At 35.7% G+C, this 25,447-nt stretch overlaps 1 protein-coding gene across 2 annotated transcripts in view; it reads left to right on the plus strand.

The window, feature by feature from the left end:
* snx2 (sorting nexin 2) overlaps window positions 1-25,447 on the plus strand; it is a 37,831-nt gene that overhangs the window by 9,945 nt on the left and 2,439 nt on the right. For both annotated transcript variants that reach the window (XM_088076244.1, XM_088076245.1), the window contains exons 3-15: window positions 711-871; window positions 1,849-1,915; window positions 5,112-5,155; window positions 6,069-6,210; window positions 7,400-7,478; window positions 9,638-9,713; window positions 12,734-12,847; window positions 13,731-13,824; window positions 15,393-15,598; window positions 16,664-16,807; window positions 22,737-22,817; window positions 22,959-23,030; window positions 24,167-25,447. The exon at window positions 24,167-25,447 is cut by the window's right edge and continues 2,439 nt beyond it. In XM_088076244.1, coding sequence (XP_087932370.1) covers window positions 711-871; window positions 1,849-1,915; window positions 5,112-5,155; window positions 6,069-6,210; window positions 7,400-7,478; window positions 9,638-9,713; window positions 12,734-12,847; window positions 13,731-13,824; window positions 15,393-15,598; window positions 16,664-16,807; window positions 22,737-22,817; window positions 22,959-23,030; window positions 24,167-24,217 — 1,331 coding nt within the window. In that variant the 3' untranslated portion in view covers window positions 24,218-25,447. The remainder of the gene's footprint in view (window positions 1-710; window positions 872-1,848; window positions 1,916-5,111; window positions 5,156-6,068; window positions 6,211-7,399; window positions 7,479-9,637; window positions 9,714-12,733; window positions 12,848-13,730; window positions 13,825-15,392; window positions 15,599-16,663; window positions 16,808-22,736; window positions 22,818-22,958; window positions 23,031-24,166) is intronic.

Here is a 25,447-nt window from a genome sequence, read left to right on the forward strand (position 1 = left end):
AGCTACACTCACACACTGACATATCCCAGACTGTCAGCAGCTACACTCACACACTGAGGAGGAGACTCAACATAATTCAATTTGTCTGTTTTCTTTTTCCATCCAAAAACACAGTGGCATCATGACAAAAAACTGGCATTTAAAGGGTCAAAATTCTGCAAATTAATGAATATTTGATATGTATGATGGTTGATTAAAAAGCATAATATTTTTTTATGCTTGATTTTGAAAAGTGCATTTTGTGTGCATTTGACACTGCACAAAAAATGTGAAAAAATCAATGTTGCTGCTAAACACTGACTTATCCCAGGATGTAATAATAATGCACGTAGTATATTGAAAATAATAATTTTTTTGTGGGTTTTTTCATCTAAAAACATAGTGGCATCATGACAAAATTATTGCATTTAAAGGGTTAAAATTATTTTAAAAAAATTTAAAATTAATATTTAGGACTGATGTTGGTTAAAAAATATAACTAAATGAAAGTAGAAAATCATTTTAATGTATAATATTTTTTAAGGTGTGATTTTGAAAAGCACATTTTGTGTGCAGAGCGTTGCGAGTGTGTGTGATATTAAAGCGGGCCCTAAAGGGTTAATGTATATAATAATACATAGGTTTTAAGATATTTGAAAAAATATTGTGCTGACGTTTATTTGTCTCCGAGCCTCATCACTGTCTCCGTCCGTCCATCTGTCCTGTCTCAGAGGCCACAGAGGAGGTTTCGTTGGACAGTCCAGAGAGAGACGTCCTGCTGTCCGACGGCCCGTCGCCCGCCATCACGCCCATCACCCCCCCCACCTCCGTCATCACCCCTCGCATCGGCCTCCCCCACGACGACATGTTCACACACTCCTCTTTCGACGAGGTGACGGTGCACACACACACACACACACACACACGCACACACACACACACACACAGTAACTGCTGTGACGTTACTCCCCTTATTAACCCTTTGAAACCTGGATCGGCATCAGATTTCCTGTGCTGCGCTCAGGTGTCTTACAGGCTGTTTAACCCTTTGGATGCTGAGCAGATTGGTTTGATTTATTTCAAAAACAGAAAAAAAGGTCGTGAGCAACTTGGCAAGAAACGTCCTGCAAAGTGCACAGAGTTAGTAAATTTAGAAAACTGTTTTTGAAAAAGTCTCGGGGAAAAATGTCCCGAGAACTATATTCATAATAATATATTTAAAAGTATTTTACAGAATTGTTTAACAGTTTTTTTAGTTTATTTCCTTGTTTGTTTTCCTTTTTTTCTTTTGTCATTGTAATCGTAATTGTTGTAATTTTCTTGTAATTTTTACTATTTTTTTGCCAGTTTTGCAGGTCATTTCTTCTTTAGTGTTAATGTCTTCCAAAGTTTTTGAAAGACATCAATCCAATTTATCCAGGTTTCAAGGGGTTAACCCTTTCATGGAAATTGGAATTGGTCCGATTTCTTTCTAAAACGTGGTGAAAAAGGCAATAACCAAATGCAAGAAATTAGTAAGCGGTGACAAGAAAATTGCTTAAAAAGTTTTTTAAAAAAATTAAAAGAGACAAGATGACTTATTAGAATATTTTTATACTGAAGTTATTTTCAAAAAATTACATAAAATAAACACTTTTTTAAAATTTCAGCACTTTTTTAGGTCTTTTTTTTATTTGCTTATAATCAGATCATTTTTTTTGCATTCTCCTCGTGTTTTATTTTTAAAGAAATCAAACCAAAAGTTTCAATGTTTCATTCTTCACATGAGTATTTAAAACTTGTTTTTTAGCTGTTTTTTTTATCGTATACTGACTGAATTTTTAAAGATTTTACAACTTTTTCAACTGTGTTTTGTTCTGTTTGGTGCAGATTGAAGAGGAGGAGGGCGGCGACTTATTCGACATGCACATATCGGTGTCTGACCCCGAGAAAGTGGGTGAGTACTCCACAGTCAGTGTTTCCACTCGCAGGCGTGTTTTTAGAAAAAGGGCTTTTCGGATCACATGAATTACCCCTCATGCAAGTGAAAAAAAAATGTGCGATAAACGGGAATTTTTCAAACTTGACGTGTTTCCATAAGGTGTATTTTATATTTGCAATGTCAATTTGCGCAGTTTGAGGGTTAATGAAAACCTGTTTCAGATGTTCATCAGATGTTTGTTTTTACAGCATGTACAAAAAAAAGTCTTTCTGAATATACATGATGTTTCTATAAACTGAGACTACATTTCCCATCAGCCCCCTTACCGACAAAACCTAAAATGAATAAATAATGAAAAAAATATGTCCATAAATAAATGAAAATGCTGAAAATGCCAATATTTATTTATTTAATTGCACATTTTATTATATATAAAATTAATAAATATATATATAAAATGGGAAATGTAATAACGAGGGGAAATTTATACATAAATAAAAAAAGAAAAAAAGAAATTAAATAGATATTGGCATTTTGTGGCATTTTCATGTATTTATTGACACATTTCTGTATTATTTTCTGTGATTATTTCGGTGTCAGTCCTCCGTACCTCCTCGCCCTCCCTGAAGATAATAACGTGTGTGAGTTGATGATTCACAGCAGCTTTTCTCTCGTCTCGTGCGGTCAGCAGAAAGTCTGACAGTAAAATGCAGCGTCGACGCCGGCAGTCTGAACACTCACGCTGACATCATACCAACAAACGATGCCGCTAATGGTTTATTGATGGAGCGACCTCGAGGCGCCGTGGCCCCGACGGCGCCGCCTGCAGACCATAACGTGCCGCTGCAGGCACCACGGAACAAAAACCACATGTAATGTTGTGGAGCTACAAAGAGCATCAGAAGAATAAACGTGGAGGTTATTAACATTAATTTGTGAGCTGACTGTGCAGGACGCCTTTTACAAGCTGTTTAACCCTCTGAGAGCTGAAGAAAAGGGTGGAGTTTTCTTAAAGTTAATGAGCAACTCGGTGAAAAATGTCCCGCAAATTGCAAGAAATTAATAGATTTAGAAAATTAATTTTTAAAAAGCTAAGAAAAAATAACCAGAAAACTATAATTATAGTTATATATGTAAAATTATTTATTATCATTTTTAAGCATGTTTTCTTTCCCATATTTTGTTTGTTTATTTAATATAATTATGTCTTTCATTCAGCATTTCTTTTCAGTTCTGGTTTTGATTTTTTCTTTTTTCTTTTTTAGTGGCTAATAAATTATTTTCTTGTAGTTTTTACTAATTTCTTGCTAATTTCTAGGTCATTTCTTGTGAAGTTGCTCATTGATTTTTTTCACATTTTTGAAGGAAATAGTCAATTTGAGTGAATTGGCTTGATTTAAGAAGAACATGGAAACATGGATAAAAAACAAAAAACATGGAATAACCTGAAAAAACTCAAATAAATGAAAAATAACAGATAAAATTAATAATAATAATGTTTTTTTCTGTAACCTAATTTTACAAACACACACACACACACACACACACACATACACGTATATACAATTTTAATTTTAATATTTTGCTCTAGTTATTTGATTTTCAGGTCATTTTCTTGTGACCTTTTGCAGTTTTATTTCTTTGTTTGCAATTTGCAGAACATGCCAAGTTTGTTTTTGCCTTTTTATACGAAGTGTTTTAAAAAGAAAATGTTCCAGATGTTTAAATGCTCGTGAAAGGCGTCTAAACGCGACACGAGAAAACTGATGTGGATCCAGGTTTCAGAGGGTTAATTACTGAGCTCGCTTGACAGTCCCTTTATGTAAACATGCACGAGGTCACAGAGACGGTAAATTAAACAGTTTGCTGCAAGAAAACAAAAGTAACCAGTTTAACCAGTTAGATGTCTGAGTGTGTTCCTGCTGCGAGCATCTGTTTGGAGAATTTCTGCCGTCTAGATCCGTCATTTCCAGTTTTATTTCATAAAATGTAAACAACACGTGCTGCGTTCATGTGATGTCGGAAAGTTGGAGTTTCCGAGCAGTTTACAGTTTTTAAAAATTAATTGCATATACATATATACATATTTTATTTTTTAATCATAAACATTATTTATTTAAATTTTTTAAATTTATTTATTTTATTATATTTTTTATATTTAATCTAGGTCACTCTTCATGGACAGCATTTACTTTTAACACCATATTACATTTTACATGCGATTAAAACTGATATTTAATACGTGAATTAATAAAAAAAAGTTTCTTATTGACCAAATATTAATTTTTTCCACCATGTTTATGCATTTATGATGTAAACTTGTGTTATGAAATAAGATTATCAATGTTAGTATATTTACCTGCTGTGCTTTATAGTTCAAAGTTTGCTCGCTGCTGCTAATAGATGCAGATACTAAATAATGAAACTACTAAAGTAAATGAGGAACAAAATAACCAAATATATTAATCTTTTTACCGTCAATTGTTGACATTGTTTCCATACTTTTCAGCTGCCCTGAAACGTCACGCAAACATCACAACTAAAGAAACAGCTCTTAAAAATCAGGGAAGCAGGATAATATCGGCTTTAAAATGAAATATAAGGCTGATTTCTGCAGATGCACAAAACAAAATTATTATTGACAAAGTGAACATTAACCCTCAGCTGAAGTGTTTGACTTGTTTTGCACAAAGAATGAATCTTTCATATGTTGAAAAACATTTTTAATGTCTCCATCTGCTGGATGGCCTTCATAATAAGAGTCTGTTATGTTAATTCACTCCAGAGGAGACTTGGTGGTCACTAAAATTAGGTTTCATAAAAAAGTGGATATATCAATATCAGTATTGGTTTTCAGCTAAATAAGTATCGGCATATCAGATATTGGCAAAAAAAAAAATCCAATATTGTGGATCCCTTTTCAAAATAAAAGCTCTGTGGAGTAAATTCACTGTACTTTTAAATAAAGTGTTTTTTACTCGACACAAAAAAGAAGAAAGATGGAAGATAAAATTAAAAGACAGAAATCTGGATTAATGATGAAGAGAAAGAGAGACTGAACAAATGTAACAGGTGTGTGCACGTGTGTGTGTGTGTGTGTGTGTGTGTGTGTGTGTGTGTGTGTGTGTGTGTGTGTGTGTGTGTGTGTGCGTGTGTGTTACTTTTTAGTGTCTGGTCAGATGACGGAGCATTGTGTTTGTGTGTGTTTCAGGTGACGGGATGAATGCGTACATGGCCTACAAAGTGACGACTAAGGTGAGGTATTTTTATATTTATTATTATTATTATAATTATTATTATTATTAATAATAATAATAAACAATATATTTTATTTCCCTCATCTGAAGTTATTAAAGAAGCGTTTATATTCGTCGTGTCTGTCAAACCGAAACGACGAAAGTAAAACTTGTATCAAAGCATTTATTGACCAAATGTTTGGACACGGACAAAAACCTCGTCCTGTGAAACCTCCTGCTGTCTGTGAGATTTTTGCAGAGTTTTTTATTTTTATTTAAATTTTAAATAAACATAATTTTTTATTTATTATTTTTATTAGAATTGGTATAAGCTACACAGCACAGCATACTTACATTTTTTCTGCTTTTTTAACAGTAAAGTTGGAAAGAGATAAGATAAAATAAAATAAAAAAATATGAATATTTTTAAAATTATTCATTCAGGCAAACCGTTTTTTAAAGAAAAGAAACAAGCGAAAAAAAGAAAAAATAGTCTGCATCTTGGTTAAGTTGTAATAATATTTGACTGCAAAACTGCAAAGATTATTTCTTGAAAGCAAATAAATCAAAATATAAATAATAAGATCATCAATAAGGTGCAAAAAACAAATGTTAACAATACTGAAAATTAAAAAAGCTTCATGGTAATGATGATCATAAATAAATAAGACAGAAAATGAACTTTATTGTTTAACATGTACTGTTTTAACAAATATCAAGTATGAATGATATCTGCACTATCTATACTGCACTACGTTTATTTGATAATTTAAGTTACTTCTTAGCTTCAGATTATTATAAATAAAATTAAATAGAAAACTGAAGATGTGTTATTATAGATAAACTCCGCAGAATATAAAGTAATACATTTGAACATTACAGTGATGAACGTGAGCGCAGCAGTAACTGTCGTCTCGTTGTTTCGCCCTCAGACCTCCATGTCGCTCTTTAAGAGTCACGAGTTTTCGGTAAAAAGGCGTTTCAGTGATTTTCTGGGTCTGCACAGTAAACTGGCCTCCAAGTACCTGCACGTAGGCTACATCGTCCCCCCCGCACCGGAGAAAAGCATTGTGGGTAAGTGAAGACGCCGTCGCACGAAACTGTAAAAAAACACAGACTTTTGTGACTTCAGTCGTTTTTATGAAAGTCTTTGAAACTTGTTTGATTTCTTTGAGCAACTTAAAAAAACGTCTGGAAAATTGAAGAAATTTGTAAAAGGGGACAAAAAAGATGATCTTAACTTTAACAGGCATGCATCCGCATAGATGACATTTTTTAAAAATTCTGCAAAAACCAATTTCATTTTATTTAGATGTTTTTACACAATGCATTTTAGTTATTTCATTATACTGTAACTCTATTTAATTCCATTTTTATCATATTAAACTGACTATTTCTTTACATTTCAGAACAGATTTTGATTTATTTAATTTGTTTGTTTATTTAGGAAGTTACTTTCTGACTTTTATTTTATAACTTTAACAGTTGTTTGTATCTATATATTTTTATTTTTCATTATTTATTGCGTGAAGTCACTTTTAGATTTAGATTTAAAAAAAAAGAAATGAATGCATTTTGGTTACATATTCTATAGTCTATAATGTTGTATATTTATTTTGCAAAGGCATATCTTAATGTGAGTGTTAAAGGGTTAAAATGAGCTCAATAAAAAATATAAATAATTAAATAATTTCTTCATAAATCACTTACATTTTTTAAAGAAAAAAAATTTCCAATTTGTCTTTTAAAGAAAACATTTTGTCCAAACCCGTCGGCCCAGAAGGCACGTTTTCTAAAAAATATAGAAGTGAAATAAATACAAAACTTTTTTTTTTTTAAATGATGTATATTTCAAAAGCTACGAAAAAACCCGGCCGTCGATTTAGAGAACGAATCTTTAAAATTTGATTCAAAAGTCTTAGAAAAAAAAAAGTATGAATTAAGTTACAGAAAAAAAAATCTGATTTCATTTGTGATTTTTTTTTCTTGTTAAGTTTCTCGTTTTCTTCTTATGGTTTTGGGAGAAAAATCAAACCAGTTTTCTCGGGTTTCGAAATACAAATTTCTTACATACAACAACATCTTCAACCGTTCGGACGTTTGGAATCAGCTGTTTTTTGTTCGTGTGCAAAACAAACTGTTCACACGAAATAACAAATGTTTGTAAAGAGACTCAAAACAAACAAACGTTTGTTTGTTCTGTTAATGTGAATATGAAACGTTAATTAGACGCTTTAATTAACGAGCGTCTCCTCGTCTGCAGGGATGACCAAGGTGAAGGTCGGGAAGGAGGACCAGTCGTCCAACGAGTTCGTGGAGAAGAGGAGGTCGGCTCTGGAGAGGTACGACCCGAAAAACATCAGAAAACAAAACAAACAAACAAACAAACAAAAAGTTTTCTTTTGCTGATTCTGGAGGATTTAAAGGATTTCAGTTTTTTACTGAAAATAACATAAACTATGAAAAATGAATATTTAACAAATTCACAATTATTGTCACGCGCACAAGTTGCATTTTAAAATCTCTGGCTTCCACACGTTCAAAGAAATACAAAAAAATATTCAACGAATGACTTTATTTCAAACCAAAAATTAAACCACATATTAAAAATACAAACAAAACAAAAGAAACAGTGTCCGAAAATGAGCAGGTAAAGTCAAACTTACATATCCCGACCCCCTCTCTCACTTATTTTTCTAAATAAAGGACGGTCAGAAGTTGGGTAAAGAAAATATTATGTATCTATATGTTACTAATTTATTATTAAAACGTTTAAAGTATAAAAAATAGATAAAACAGTGAGAAAAGTCTGCAGCTGCAGAAGTTCAGATGATCCTTTTTGACATCAGATATTTGTCTGCCATCATTAATTTTGTTATTTACGTGTGTGTGTGTGTGTGTGTGTGTGTGTGTGCGTGCGCGTGGGTGTGTGTGAGTGTGTGTGTGTGTGCATGGATGTGTGTGTGTGTGTGTGTGTGCATGGGTGTGTGTGTGTGTGTGTGTGTGTGTGTGTGTGTGTGTGTGTGTGTGTGAGTGTGTGTATTTGTGGTAAAGATCAACAAGGTCAGAACTTTACAGGCCGAAAGGTTAAACCAGAAATATTAGATACATCATTATCACAACACACATGTTCATGTACTCGTGTGTGTGTGTGTGTGTGTGTGTGTGTGTTTTGAATACTGAGGAGCAGGTAGGGGGCGGGGCTGACATTCTGCTGCCCTTTACTGATGCTGTTTGACTGACAGGAAGGTCAGCCACTGACAGCTGATGGAGCTCAGAGCTGCAGAACTCCACACTGATGGACACACACACACACACACACACACACACACACACACACACACACACACACACACACAAACACATTTGAATTTGTCTTAAAATTCTAATGAACTCTTAGGGACTGTTTGGTGCTTTTCATTCTTATTATTTTTGATAATTGTGTGTGTGTTGATGCATGTGTGATAAATGTAGTCCAGATTGTGTGTTTGAGTGTAATCAGTGAATTTGCAGCTCAGCTCCTACAATAAGTCTAAAATACACTGTGGAAACTAAATAGTTACATTCAGACTGTTCAGGTCCAAAAATGCTCCATTGAAACCCATTCAAACTGACATTTTTGATCCCACAGCCATCAGAGCAGAAAAACAGGACTTGTATTATTTCTGGGTGTCATTCTGGGCTTTTGACTCTGAATTTGTCATTTTGACTATTTTCCACCTGATGAGGTCATTTTGACCATATTTGGCATATGGAGGAAATACATGCTATTTCCACTAGGTGACCTGTCACAGTCAATGTAGCTGCTGATCACTGACATATCCCAGACTGTCAGCAGCTACACTCACACACTGACATATCCCAGACTGTCAGCAGCTACACTCACACACTGACATATCCCAGACTGTCAGCAGCTAAATCTACTTTGCATGTAGTATATTGAAAATACTAATTATTTTTTATCTGAAAACATAGCAGCATCATGACAAAAACTTGGCATTTGAAGGATTAAAATTCTGAAAATTAATGAATATGTATTATTTATGATTAGGACTCATTGACTAAAACATTAACTCAACGAAAGTAGAAAATGATATTAAAGTATAATATTTTTCTTTTAATTTGAAATTGATTTTGAAAAGCGCATTTTGTGTGCAGAGTGATATGAGTGAGTTTTTTTTGAGACTGCATAAAAAATGATTGTGTAAAAAAATCTATTCTGTTTTTTGTGTTTGGATGACAGAAAAATGTTTCAGCGACAATCATAAATCAGTTTTCCTTCGGCTGTTAGTTTGTGTGTTAGAGCGTAAACAGGAAGCAGCGCTCTTTAATCGCACCTTTAAACACAAAGCTGAGAACCAAAAAATAATGAGCAACGGTGCAAAAACACTGAGAACAAACCGTGGATACAAACAAAAATAAGAAACTTTGATCTCATGTACTTTTTGGCGTGAGCCCCGATGTTTTAGGAATAATTAGTGATAATTTTCTTGTGTTTCAGGTATCTGATGAGAACAGTGAAGCATCCCATCCTGCTGAAGGATCCTGACGTCCTGCAGTTCCTGGAGAGCTCAGAGGTAAACAAACAAACAAGCAAACAAACAAACAAACAAATGATGCGTCTTTGTTTCCCTACAGAAGTGTTTTAGTTTGAGCAGCAGTTCGGACGCCTTTTAAAACTGTAGCAGTCCAGTCAGCCTTAAACGCTTCAGTCTGCGTTATTAGTCAGAACTTCTTCTTCATCAGAGCTTCGCTGCAGAAAATCATCAAAACCTGCAAACTGCAGTTCGGCTCTGTCAGTCTGGAAACTCGTTGTTTCTTAGCTCAAGGTTTTGTACATTTGCTGGATTGACCCGAATGAACCAAAAATGGAAGATTATTAAGGCTGCAACTAACAATTATTCTCATTATCAGTTAGAGATGATTTTCTCGATATTTTGGTCTACGAAACGAGAGAAAAAAGTGGAAATTGTCCATACTAGTTTCTCAGACTCCCAGGTGATAATAATAATAATAATAACTTTATTTATATAGCACCTTAAAAAACAATGTTTACAAAGTACTTTGACAAAAAAAAACAAAGCAGAGACAATAAACGCCAGAGACAAAAACAATAAAAGCCAAACAATAATGGCAAACGAACGCCAGAAAAGAATTAAGGTAAAATTACACAAGAGATCTGAAGCAGAAACATGTTATAAAAATACAATAACAAAATAAAGATTAAACAGAAATTATTTTGATTATTATTATTATTATTATTATTATTATTATTATTATTGTTATCATTATTATTATCATTATTATTATTGTTATTATTAATAATAAGAATTGTTATGAATTATTATTATTTTTCATTAATATTCTATTAATTATTTCAAATAAAAATTGGGCAAAATACTGCATTTTCTCTTCTTTTTATATCAAATTTAAAAATCTCTGAGGAATTTCTGAGGTATAAATGTAAAACACAAACTGTGCAGTGAATGTATTTCTGGACATTCACGATGTCCGTGCTGTTAAAAACCCTTTCACTGGGACAGAGGAGGCTGCTGTGGAAAGGTTAGGGTTAAAAGGTTAAAGGGTTAACAGTTTGCTTTAGAGGGGAAGCAGAGGGCGAGTTTGAGGAACTAAGTCGGTCGTTTCTCACTCGTGGTGAGAAGTCGGGTCGCAGCTTGTCAGTGTGGTTTGGCCGTGTAGGTTTTTTTTGTTTTTGTTTTTTGTTCGTGTAGTCGTTGTTAAGGAGTAACGTGAGTGGGCGGGGCTGACCGGAGCTACTCATGATGTTAGTTGTACTATTTGCGTACTTATACTTCCTTTGTCAATATTTGCTTTTTCTGTAATCTTCTCGCTTTTGTTACTTTCTGACTTAAGAAACTCAAATGCCATTGAACTCTTGATTTGAAACTGCAGGGTGCGTCTTATATTTTAACATCGCCTGTCGCGGAGCCTTTGCTTCATCTTATTTACGTTGCCGAGCTGTCTCTAGTCTCGGACATGACGTAGGACGGAGTAAAGCGGTTCATTTTTCATCTCAGCGATTTGAATCTCACATATTTTTTATCAAATTTTAACTGCGTCACGATGCATCGTTAACCTGAACGATCGAACCTCGAGGAGCCGTAAATGTTCAAAATAACGTCCCTGTAATCTGAGCTGAAGTGTCGCGACGTCTCACTGTGGACCAAAGAGTCGGACGCAGACTCAAACGTCTCACAGAAAGTCTCAAATGAGGCAAAAACAAACAAACAACCACCTCCCAAGAAGGCAAAAAACTCGCTCTGAGTTTTCTTCGTTTTTTTTCGAGCAAACTGCGAAATGTCCCGACGAGGTCAAACCCGCGAGCCTCTGAAAACTGCCTCGGGGTTTAAGGGCCCGCGGCGTCTCCTGTTTCCCCGCTTTACTGTCCACTCCGACTAAATCCTCTGTAACATTTCGCCTAGTTGGCTCAAACTCTCCTCCTCCTCCTCCTCCTCCTCCTCCTCCTCCTCCTCCGTCTCCTCCTCCTCCTCCTCCCTGCCGCTCTGCTAACTGTTGGTGGGATTGCGTTGGAGCCGGCGGTCGTTGGGTCCAGAATAAATGGCCTCGTGTCACCGATTTAACAGATGAATCACTCGGACGCCTGACCGAGCGTGTCGGTCCGTCCGGTTCGCTTAATGAAACACAACCAGGGGAGGAGGAGGAGGTGGAGGAGGAGGAGGAGGAGATCGGGCTGCAATTGAAAGCTATTTTTACGCCCCCCGCCTCCACTCATTTACCCTCGTCCCTCCGTCAGCGAGGGCCCCGGGGACCGAGCCGTCCCCCTCACTGCTGCCGCTCCTGGTAAATGAGATTGGAGGCGGCGTGGGGGGGGGGGCAGCGCGGTCCAGCGTCGGAGGGAAACCTCGTATGTCCGGGAAAAAAGTAAACTTTTCCAAAATGAAGAGAAATGAGCCTATTTTCAGATGGACGTGGGGGCGTTTTCGGAGTGACAGCGCGAGTCTGAGTCGGTTTTTGCGGCTGTTAAAGTTTCTCGGCACATAAAGCGGCCGCATTAAACCTGAGTGGAGCTAAAACGTGGGAGACATCACAATTTAGAGGAAGAAGGAGAAAGAAACAAGAGAAACTGAACAGAAAGGCCCGAAAAAGAAAGTGAAACATCAACAGCAAGAAAGCAAATAAATAACAGAAATAATCTGAAATGACACGAACGCAGAGAAAGATTCAGGGGAAATTATTCAATGGATGGTCAGCAGCTAAACATGGAGGAAGATTGCATCAAATTAAAACTCAGACGGATCAAAAAACTCTTTAAAATATCCAATAACCCTCAAACAAACAGGGAAAATGAGCGAGAAATGTGTCTGAACTTGTTGCTGAACTGTTGCTGCTTTATAATATTGATCGTTGTTTTTAGAATATTTATTACTTTTTAATGCACAGAAGTTTCTCTTTAAATGCACTGAAAGCAGCCGGTGAGAAACTGTATTTCGTTTCATTCTGTGTTCTCAAATACTCAAATAATCTTGAGAAATAAAAGCCTGATGAGTCGCCCAAGTTAACCACTCGTCCTGTTTGTTTGTTTGTTTGTTTGTTTGTTTGTTGTTTGTTTGTTCAGTTGCCGCGGGCGGTCAGCACTCAGGCTCTGAGCAGCGCCGGACTTCTGCGAATGGTCAACAAGGCCGCTGACGCCGTCAACAAGATGACCATCAAGATGAACGAGTCGGACGCTGTGAGTGAAGGAGGGAAGGGAGGAGGAGGAGGAAAGAAGGGAATGAAGTGAGGACGGGAGGAAGGAAGGTAGTTGGAGGAGGGGGGGGGGAGGGAGGAAAGTAAGAAGAAAATGTGGAAAAAAGGAACTTTGTAGGAGAAAAGCTGAATGAAAAAAGTGGGGAAAAAGAAAATGAACGGACAGTGAGGCCTGGAAGCGCCTGTCGGCAACCTCGCCAAACTGCAGCGTGCTTCACGCTCACGGTGTCCACACCGGCAGCGCCGTAGCTGCCTGCTGCTGTGCTTTCTGTATTTCCACATTTATAAACACACATTTCGCTCTACTTCACTATGAAGTCGTGCAGCTCCTGCATCAACAAAAAAATAAACATAAAATGCCTCATGTCGACAACTGATGAGATCCTGTTGACCGAGACGTTTTTTTTAAACTTAAACAGAAAAGTTTGTGCAAAACAGATATTTGTATTTCCTCATCTCTGTGACAGATGAAGACACTGAAACTGCAGTGAAAAGTGGCATAAAGTCAGTATAATCATCAAAACACCATTTTCACTGTTTCTGCTGACAAACGCACATCACGTGGAAAAAAATCAGCACGCCACCGTTTCTTTAGATGTGCCGCAGCTGAGCGGCAGCTAAGATGCGCCTGAGCGGCGCTGCTCACGCAGGCAGAGTGTATTCAAGGATACAGAGACAGAAAGGAGGAAGAAAGAAAGAAAGGACTGAAATTAAAGAGGAGGAGGAAAAGATGGTAAGGAAGGAAGGAAAGAAGGAAGACGTGAGAGTGAGATGGATGAAAAGGTTATTTGTTCATTAGTGCTAAGTGTGTGTGTGTGTGTGTGTGTGTGTGTGTGTGTGTGTGTGTGTGTGTGTGTGTGTGTCAGTGGTTCGAGGAGAAGCAGCAGCATTTTGAGAATCTGGATGTTCAGCTGAGGAAGCTTCACGCCAGCGTGGAGTCTCTGGTCTGTCACAGGAAAGGTACGAAAAAAACACACTTTTTTTGGAGTCATGAAACATTTTGAAATTCAGACATTTTTCATTGCAGACACGCTCCGCATCACAAGACGGGTTTCCATCGACTGTCCAGTTGCACAGAGTGAAACTAAAAATATAAAATACGCCTAATGGAAATGTAACAACCTTGACAAAACTAATTTTTAAGCCCACATGAGGTGGTATTTTAGGCGATTTGAAAAAGCCATAATTCGCAAAACGGCAGTGGAAACACGTTTTAGTCTTTTCTAGGTCACATGATGCTGTGTCTGTGTGCTCGTCAGTAGGAACTGGCTCCCATGATGCAGCAGGAGCTACAAGAGCTGTTATTGCATCACATAACTCTGAGAAAGTTTTGAATCTACAGTTCCTCTGTGAAATCGTGGACTACATCTCCCAGAAATCCCGCATACGTGGCTGCTCCCTCGTATAAGGGGCTCGCCTTTCCATCACGGCTCCATAACACGCCTACGTGGCCTTGGATTGGAAATAATGACGACTAGTGCGGCGGCTGCAATAGAAATAAAGCTGCTGATGTTTGAACATCCATCGCCATGGTTACTGGGATGTTATCATCAGAGGAGAAGTCTGTGGATCCTTAAAAAGTCTTAAAAGGCATTGAATTAATCAATCTAAAAGTAAGGCCTGAGTTGGTCATGTGACATTTTTAATTCATTTTTCGTAAGTGCGAAGACATAAAAGGTACGATTTTATGACTCTTTTTTTCTGAGCTTGGATTGTTAACCCTTTAACACCGGAGCAAATTTCTTTCGAAGGCGTGAGAGGACAAAGACATTGAACAACTTAACAACAGAAATGGCCAAAACTTTAGCGGGAAATTTACAAAAAGTTACAAGAAAATTAACCTAAAGTAAACCACAAAAAAGAAACGTTAAAAAAAGAAGAAAAAAACAGAAAGTGCTAGAGTTTTTAAAAAAAAAACAAAAAAAAAAACATATTTTATTTTATTACATATACTGATTAGGTTTATAAATGAAGTTTTCTGGACATTTTTACATTTTTCTCGAGTTTTTTGATAATATCACATAATCCCGCCCAGCTAATGATTTTCTTATCACCTTTTTTTTTGGCTTCTTTCCAAGTTGCGTATTACCTTTTTTTCCCTCCAAATGTTTTAATTTTTTAGAAATAAATCAAACCATTTTCTTAGATTTTAGAGGTTTAGACGCGTCTGAACACAGAAAAACTGATGATGATCCAGGTGTTAATCCTCAAATAATACATAGCTGAAAAAAAAAAAAAAATTTAAGAGTACCGCTTGAGTTGCTGTCACCCAAAAGTCATGTTTTATATTAAAGTGAATATTTGGATAAAAATCCCCTCTAACCCTAAGTAACTGGTCTTTTTAAGTCCACTTCCTGTCAGCTGTAGGAACCCTGATAACATCACGAGAAGTCGCAGAACATCAAAGGAAACTCCGTCGTCTCGCAGTTGTGTTTTATCGATATTTTCGAAAACATTGCTTAAGTTTTGCGTGAATCTCGGATGGGACCAACAGAGTCTTAAATTTGATCTCGCCCTCTTTCTCTCAGAGCTGTCGGTGAACACGGCGCAGTTCGCCAAGTCTGCGGCGATGTTGGGTAACAGCGAGGACCACACGGCGCTGTCCCGAGCTCTGTCCCAGCTGGCCGAGGTGGAGGAGAAGATCGACCAGCTGCACCAGGACCAGGCCAACGCAGACTTCTACCTCTTCTCCGAGTTACTGGGCGACTACGTGCGCCTCATCACCGCCGTCAAGGTATGAACGCATCTCTGAACGCCACCGAGCGAGCCTTTAAACGAGCCGTCGACCCCTCTGTACCTTAAATTGTGATAACGTGACCTTTGTTCTGCTCAATCTCTGAGCCGCTGGACACCTGAGAGCAGGTAGGACCGAGACAGGAAGTCAAACTGTGAAGTAGAAGAGACGTAGAGTAGAAGACAGATCCAGAGTAGAGTAGAATAGAGTCGAGTTCCCCAGTAATGAGTCCTAAAACCCAGAAACTTTCCAGTTCTCCCGTCTCAAAGTCAGTGGGTTTTTGGTTAGAAGTCTGAAAAAAAGGACGTTTTTAAGATTTTAGGACATTTCTAGTATTTAAGGACATTTCTAGGATTTTAGAATTTTTGGGACTTTTCTAGACATTTCTGGAGTTTTAGGTAGGGCTGGGCGATAAAACGATAATGATATGAGACGTAGTCGATAGAAAGCATAACAGCCACGTTTTGACAGACAACAGGAACAGGCAATGATAAAAAGAATAGGCCGCGGAGAACCAAATGCAGTGAAGGACTTTGACTGTCGAACAGCTGAGTGTTTGACAGCCACAGCATTTCATCAACAGATTTCAGGATGTTAAGGATTTTAAGACGTTTGTAGGATTTTAGGATGCGTCCAGGATGTCCGAGCATTTCTTGGGTTTTCTGAACTTTTTCGTGAGATCGTCCGGGTGACGCTCAGTAATTTTATTTTTTATTATACGTCAAAGCTTCATTCTGCAGTAAATTTTCGACTTTACTTTAAAAAAGCAACCACAAAAAGCCCACTGACTTGTGTAAACTTAGAAAACGTATTTCATTTTAAAAAACTGTGTTCATTTAAAGTAGATAAAAATGTCAAATTTGAATTATGACATTTTAGATAAATCAAAATATAATTAATATTAATAATAAATGAGTGATACGTCTGGTTACCGGACACTAATGTCAGTTTTCCAAATGTCTGTTATTTGCGATCTTTGGAGTTAACAGCAGGTTCAGTTTTAAATGTTGTGTATTTTTGTGACGTTCAGTGTGTGTGTGTGTGTGTGTGTGTGTGCGTGCGCAGGGTGTGTTTGACCACCGTATGAAGACGTGGCAGAAGTGGCAGGACAGTCAGATGCTGCTGCAGAAGAAACGAGAAGCTGAAGCCAAACTGCAGTTCAACAACAAACCGGACAAACTGCAGCAGGCCAAAGACGAGATCAAAGAGGTGAGACACACAGACGGACAGAGGGACAGACACACAGACGGACAGAGGGACAGACACACAGACGGACAGAGGGACAGACACACAGACGGACAGAGGGACAGAGGGATGAATGTAGACCGGGGATACTCACCTTGCTTTGCTTGTTGGCGACTTTTGCAATATGAGAGTCGCAGCAGCCCCAAACATGTACCAGGTTTTTAGGACGTTTCTGTGATTTTGGGACATTCTCAGATTCGGGTCATTTCTAGGATTTTGGGACGTTGTGCAGATTTTAGGAAATTTGGGGGATTTTTAGACAATTCCAGCATTTAAGGTCATTTCTAGGATTCTAGGACATGTCTAGGATTTTTGGACATATTGTGGTTTTTTTGGACAATTTTAGGATTTTAGGACATTTTAAGGATGTCAGAGCTTTTCCAGGATTTAAGTACATTTCTAGGATTTCAGAATGATTCCAGCATTTTACAATGTTTAGAGGATTTTACGTTTTCAAGAAGTTTCTAGGATTTTTAAGACATTTCAGGGATTTTCGGACATTTCTAGTATTTTGTGTCTCAGCTAGGACCTCTGTGGGGGTGTTGGGGATCCAACACAGATGTTTTTTTTTATCAATAAGCTTTATTTTGATGCTGTTTTATGCACTCTGACACCTTATGGAGACTAAAAACACAAAAACAATTCACAGCGTGAATCACATTGTTTTTATTGTGAGTTAGAACATGTTTGGGGGCCACCCAGCACCCTATCAGGGGCCACATTTGGCCCTCAGGCTGTAAGTTGAGTATCACTGATGTAGACAGAAGCAGTAACACAATTAAAGTTTAAATTTTTAATCTTACAGGTTAATCGTGTGCAATAAAACCATGGTGAGAATAATAACGCTCACAGACAGCACGTCTGCTGCTCGCTCTCCTCCCTCTGAGGCGTCGGTGCGTCCAGTCAGAGAAAACAAGCGCACCTTCAGGGTTCAGTCATGTGAAAACTTTTTCTTTTTTGTTAGTTTTATATATAAATCTTGTTTTCTTTCAGACTCCAACATGAACTCGGTACGACAAACAAGAGCAGGAGAGAGTAGAAAAGTACTTTATTAGAGCATCTGTTGAAGCTGTCACCACACAAATTCATCCTCTCTGTCAGGAAACACACACACACACACACACACACACACACACACACACACACACACACACACACACACACACACACACACACACACGGAGCTGCCGTGGTCGGGGGTCTGGTATTAGAGCGAAGGAGCTGTCAGATGTGGGGTTTTGGGGGGGAGTTTTGGGGGGAGGCTGCTGTCAGAAGCTGCAGACGAGGACAGATCGCAGTAGAGTTACAACCAACATTTATTTGGAGCCGACGAGAGTTTTGCCGCCTGTCAGGAGTCGGGTTTTGGTTCACGCTTTGACAACAGCCAACAGAAAACACACACCGCCTTTTTCTGAAGCCAAAAAAAAAGAGTTTTACTTCACACGGCTGCTGAACAGAAAAGACCTCTTTATATTGCAAAAATATTACTAATCCACAATGTGAAAGCAAAGTGAAGTCAAATCCGAACACACACACGTGAAACACATTTTAGATTCAGATTGACTCAAACCATTAATGAAAGCATTTCCTGTTATGTCAACTGCAAAAAAAAGCATTCATAAATACATGCATACACAAAAAGACGCTCGTTAAAATTCAAAATTTAAAGTTAGCAAACAGGAGCTGCTGAAAGATAATTCAGCAAACTTTTAATGTTGCCAAAATGTAAACAATCATGAGCGTTGATGTGATGAGTATAAAGCAGTCACTGCAGCGTGTTTATTCTCCCCTGAGCACAAATTGACACTTTGAATATTAAAAATTAATGCATGTGACAATAAATCTTAATAATTATGTTTTTTAATGTAAAATATTGTGTAAATGTCAAAACCATAGCCTGTAAAAATAATAGATGTAGCTTCTGTGAGGTACAAATAAATATTCAAAAACATCCACGTAGAAATCATGCAGAACCTGCCTGAGAATCTTCATGTTTTTAAGTTTTCTTTTGTATTCATTTGAAACCTCAAATCAGCTTAATCGCTTTCAAAAACACGGAGGAAGGTCATGAGCAGCTTCACAAGAAATTACCCAAAATTAGAAAGAAATTAGTAAAAATTTACAAGAAAATTAACAGAAAATTAGCACACAAAAAGTAGAGAAAAGTGGGAAAAAAAATGAACAAATGGCTTAAAAAAGGTGCTGAAAATGTAAATGCAATTAACTTTAATTATGTAATTATAATTGAATTCTCTCTCTCTGCCTTTTTACCAATTTTCAGATTTTATTAATTATTAAATATTAAGAATATATATATTTAATAATTTTTCAAGATTATTTTAATGTTAATTAATTGAATTATATATATGTATATATATATATATATATATATATATATATATATATATATATATATATATATTTTTTTTATTGATTTTGCACTAGTATTAGGACACTGCGCAGGGGAATAACTGAAATGGCAAAATAGACTGGTAATAATTATGATGATCATTTTCTATTGCTAAAAAAACCAATTTAATAGATGTATGATAAAAAATAGTGCAAAAAGTTGCAAAAGAATATAAGTTTTGCAGTAGAAATTCATATTTTTAATCAAACTCGAGCCAAAAACTGCTGCCATAATTCCTGCCCCGGTCGGGCTTGAACAGAAATTGTGCAGGTTTATTTTTGGGCCTGATTTTATTTTATTAAGAAACAGGAGTCACAGTTTGATATAAACTGCAGGAAAAATCATCCTGTTTTGTGCACATTAGTTGTGTGTTTTAATCTTGAGGTGTATTTCATGTCAGTGTGACTCAGTGAGTTAAAAGAAACACAAAAAGGACTTTATTCTGCACGAAATCAGTGCAACATTAAAAACTCAGTGATATAAAACAGCAGTGTTCAGATTATTAAGCAGCGCTGCCCCCTGTGGGCTCCAGACTGGAACTACAGCGCTGAGTCAGACTGAGTGTTTTTCTGTCTGTGCACAGACTCAGTTCTCTGTTTTAGGTAAATATATATATATAGATATATATATATGTATATATGTATATAGATAAAACACAGAGAAAAAAATAAAAGAAAATTATATTTATAATTATCATAATTACCTGTTTAAATATCCATAATTACACAATTTTCAAGCACTTTTTCAGGTCATTTCCTTGTTTTAAATTTTTTTTTCACTGTTTTTTTCTTTTTTGTTTTGGTTCAAATTTTCAGCTAAAAACAAAAACGAGCAGAAGGAGGTGACCTCATAATAGTTAAAAATAAGAATAAAATATGTCTTTTATACACATTTTTTCTTTAACATAATTACATAATTTTAAATAACATTTTTTTTTTTTGTTTTCTGGACGTTTCCCTACTTTTGTTTTCTTTTTATTTATTTATTTTATTTATTTGTTTGTTTTTGGTAATATCTAATAATCTTTATATAATCTTTAATAAGCCTTCTTGTCTCCTTTTACCTTTGTTCAGTTTGCAGGACATTTTTGCGAAGTTGCTTATTATGTTTTTTCCTGTTATTTTATTTTATTTTTAAAAAATTCAACCAATTTCAGGTTTCAGGGTTTTAAATACAGCACAAGAAACTTTAATCAATCCAGCTGTTGAAGGGTTAATGCCTCATTTTAATTTCTCACACAAGAACTTTCTCTAAATAAAAGTGCACAACACAGCTTTCAACTAAAAGTTCATTTAAATCTGAAAAATCTGAACGTAAACGCGTGATTTTCCTCTGAATGTTAGTGGTCTGCTGCTGAGATTAAATCTCCTCCTGGTCTGGGCTTTAGTTTTTCGGGGTCTTTGGGCGGGTTTTTCCTTTCGGTTGGTGCTTTTTTGTCTTTCTCGGTGTCTGCTCATGTCTCTGGATCTTCCTCTTTGATTTTGGAAGCTCTGAACATTTTATTTCCTGCCTCTTAAATATTTTGTTGCATTTTCCCGCCATGCCTTCCTGCAACCAGGAGATTGAGGAGGTAGGACCTGCCCGTCTGTCTGAATGTGCACCTGTCTCTCTGTCCGTCTGTCTCTCTGTCCGTCTGTCTCTCCGTCCATCTGTCCGTCTGTCTGTGTCCACCTGCCTGACCGCCTGCCTGCTTCACACCTTTCAGTTGCCTCATCGCACCTTTTGGTTCTCACATTTTTTCACCGTTTTTCTTGGACAGGGCTCCCACGGATCCCAAAAAAAGTCTTAAAAGTCATTGAATTAATTAATCTAAAAATCAGGCCTTAATTGTTAAAATGAAAATGTCACAAATTAATTTTTTCAAAAGTCTTAAACATGCGAAAACATGGAAAGTAGGATTTTATGAATCTCTTTTTCCTGAGATTAAATTGTAAAATCTCAAAATAATTGGCAAATAAAAAAAATTAAAAATGCTACTTGTATTAAAGTCACTAAAAAGGTCAAGTTTTATGTTATTATTGTAAATATTTGGGCTTTTTTTTTTTTTTTTTTAATTTTAATTGGTGGCATTGAAAAAGTCTTAAATTCCACTTTCCTGCAGCTGCAGGAACCCTGTTAGACGTTTTCGTGATAGCGTTCATTTTTTGCCTGTTTTTGGTGTTTTGTTTCGTTCGCAGTCACATGAAGAAGTTTGTCACTGAAGGTCACTTTTCCTCAAAATTGAGTGTTTTCCCAAATATCAGAGTTAAAAATGTTCATTTCGGGTCAGAATTTCCTCTTTAAACTTGACACTTTAAACCAAATTGGTTTGATTTCTTTTAAAATATTGAAAAAAGTGCAATGAGCAGTGAAAGAAGAAATCACCCAAAAAATAAACAAGAAATTATAAAAAGTACAAGAAAATATTAATTTAAAAAACAAACAAACAAACAGGAAAAACAGGAAAATGACCTGGAAAAGGTGCTTGAAATGTATTATTTTATAATAATTTTTAACATATAATGAAATTAAGATAATTTTTCCATAGCTTTTAAAAATTATTTTACAAATCTACTAATTTCTTCCAGTTTGAGAAACATTTCTTACCAAGTTGCTCATTGCGTTTATTTTTTGTAGGATTTTTTTCATGTTTTTGAAAGAAATCGCACCAATCTGCTCCGGGTTCAAAGGGGTTAAATACTCAGGAAAGGCGCCTGAAAGCAGCGCCAAAAAAAAGGGTTTCAAATAGTTAAAGTCAAACAGACAAATGCTTTCGTGTGACCTTTCAGACCGTGCAGTCAAACAAAGAGTTAATGTGCATCCATGTGGCTCTCGGAGCATTTTAGTTTCATCATAAAAACCTCCTTTAACCCGCTAATTTAGCTAATTAATCGTTATTTCAGCCCTAAAGACTCGTGTAACCCTGCGGCTGCTGTTGTGTTCGGTTAATTAATATCAATAACTTCAATTAATAAACTTCATGAAAACGCGCTTTAACATCACACACACTCGTGTCCCACAAAATGAGTTTTTCAAAAGTGTTTTCAACTTAAATTCAGTTTATTTTTTTAACCAGCATCAGTCCTAATCGTAAATATCAAATATTCAATAATTTTCAAAATTCTAACCCTTTAAAAGCCAGTTTTTTAGAAGAGAAGAAATGAATAATTTTCAATATACTGAATACAAAGTAGTTGTTTTTTTTTTATGTTTTACACCAAATAAAAATATAAATATATCCTTGAAAATCTAGTATGGGTTTGCCACAAATCACTTCAGACATACAATGTGGGTCGTGTGTTTTTATGTTTATATATATAATTTTTTCTGTATCAGTCTTTATTGTTTTTTTTAAGTTCAGAGCTGCAGGTGATGTTGATCCACTTTAAAATTTTACTGAGAGATTTAGAGACTTTACAGCTGAGAATTTATTCATCAAAATATCCAAAAAGTATAATAAACGTTTTATTGAGTGTGTTGTTTGTCTTCCTGTTTGTGTTTCAGCTGGAGGGGAAAGTCCAGCAGGGAGAGAGAGACTTTGAACAAATCTCCAAAACTATTCGCAAAGAAGTCAGCAGGTATGAGGTGAGAAGATCTGTGTGTGTGTGTGTGTGTGTGTGTGTGTGTGTGTGTGTGTGTGTGTGTGTGTGTGTGTGTGTGTGTGTGTGTGTGTGTGTGTGTGTGTGTGTGTGTGTGACTTATCGTGTTTTTGTTGTTATCCAACAGAAAGAAAGAGTGAAGGACTTTAAAACGATCATAATCAAATACCTGGAGTCGCTGGTTCAGACACAACAGCAGGTAACGACTAAATCTAATTATGATTATTACATTGTTTCACTTTTATTTAATTTTTTTGCACAATAGTTACATGTAAACTCATCTAAAAATCAAATAATATCACAAAATTGACCCGGCTGCCATTATTAAAATGTTTAACAGAATTTAAATATCATCATGTGCATGAATAAAAAATGTAAAATAGATGAAAATAAACATGAGGTCTCTTTTGTAAGATATTTTACAATCAAGCATTATAACAGAAAAAAAAACTTCATTAAAAAGTCTCTTTTTAACAAATTTTCTGATTAAATTAGTTGTAATTAACACATAATTTATACATAATATTAAATAAAACATTTGAGATATCTGATGACATTTTAATTTTGGCAGTATTTCTGCATTTGTAAAGAGGACATTTTTGATTTAAAAATTAAAATTTTGTTTAATTAGATGATCTGGATGATGGAATTTGCCTTGTGATTTACAATGGACAATAAAGTTTTTCTAATTCTGAATTTAAATATAAATCCACGTTCATTTTCCTTTTTATTGGTAGCAGCAGTGCGAAATGCAAAAGTTAATGACAGTTTGATGGAGTTTCATTGAGTTTCATGGAATTTCATTTATTTTAAATAATTCAAATGCTTAATTTATTTAATACTTAGAGAAAAATATTTTGACAGTTTCCCTGTAAATAAGTATTTTTACTAGAAGCAATCACCATAAAACGCCTCCAGAATTAATAATAATAATTAATATTACAAGTTTTCTGAAATGTATAAATTTGCAAATAATACATTATCTAACTTACATTTTAAACATTTTTTACAAAATATAAAATATTTTCACAGACTGAATTTTAGCTCTCCTCTGTAAATCAAATTTGGGCCATTTTTTTAGGAAAAATGTAAATGTTTGACTTTAAAAAAAAAAATATATATATATATATATATGTGTATATATATATGTGTGTGTGTGTATATATATTCATACATTATGTTCACACAAAGTTTAATTTGATTAGATGATTAATTTCATTTTAATATTAATGTTTAGCATAGAGTATATAACATATCAAATATTTTGCACATTATATTTTGTAATTCTATATTTTTGGCAGAATAATGAAATAATTTTGTTTCTTTCTCCCGCAGCTGATAAAATACTGGGAGGCTTTCTTACCCGAGGCCAAGGCCATCTCGTAGAGTCCAAACACACAAACACAACAGACAGTCCTGACTGGCTCCGGTCAAACTACACTACCCATAATGCACCGGTCCTCTCAGCTCACCCTGCTCCTCCTGTTAATGCCCAGAGTGAAGACGAGAAGTGAAGGCAGCCAATCAGCTCAGAGGGACTTTTCTGCAGTAAAAACAAAAAATCAGCAAGAAAACTCTTAAATTTACAGTTTGTCATTTTTTTATTTCTTTTTTTCTGTTGAACTCAGCGTTGCGTTCACGTCCCGTCAGATTTATTGTAGTTCTCCTGAGCGACGCTTCGTGTTAACAGTTTTACATTTTTGTAATTTCCTTCCTTTTCTTATCAGAATTCAGCAAAATTCAAAGTGATAAAATCTGACTCCCGCTGTTTGATTTTTTTTTTTTTTTTGCAGTGCAGAAGTTGTTAATCCCGTACGACCTGAACGCAGCATGAGTTCAAAGCCTGGTGATGGATTTTTTTTCTCCTAACACGGTTTCAGTTTTCACATCTTAGAGCACTTTGTTTGTTAAATTTTATTTCACCAGACGCACGGGGCGTGGCTGCGTGGGTGTGTGAATCTCACTCGGTAAATTTGTATTTGATTTTATGTGTAACAATCACATCGACGTTCCTCAACAAAGACAGAAATCCACAATCTAAGGTAAAGAAAACATTTTTCTTTTTCTTGTTTTTACCAGTTTGGTCTTTGGATGTATGGAAGCACATTCTCGCCGTGAAAATTAAAACGCAGAAAATGAAAAGTTAGGAATAAATAAAACATTGCAATGTTTATTGAAAAAAAATACATGAATCAGCATTATGGAAAAGAAAATAAAATTTTTTAAGATTTAAATTCTTAAATAATTCAAAAGAATTATGAGATCCTCAGAGCCTTTATCTCTTTGTGTATCACGACATGATTCGTTTTTGGGTTTTTTTTCACAAATCTCTGCGACAAAAAAACAAACATTTTTTGATATGCCAGAGAGAGAAAAAAGCGTGCACTTGTTCAATGAAACTTAAACCCCCTCTATAATTACTACATCTTTGATGAAATATGCTAAACATGAGTTGTTTTTTTTTTTATTTTTTACCCCCTTTTCAACAAATAAGAGACTCGGGTATCTTCGATAACGTGATAAAAAAGCAAACAAGTGAAATGATATGATGCATGTTTTTCTGCTTTGATGGCTGTGGGATCAAAAATGTCAGTTTGAATGGGTTTCAGTGGAGGT

The sequence above is a fragment of the Plectropomus leopardus genome, chromosome 4, assembly GCF_026936395.1.
Source record: "Plectropomus leopardus strain MGB_pleo_1.0 chromosome 4, ASM2693639v1, whole genome shotgun sequence".
NCBI classification, from domain to species: Eukaryota; Metazoa; Chordata; class Actinopteri; order Perciformes; family Serranidae; genus Plectropomus; species Plectropomus leopardus.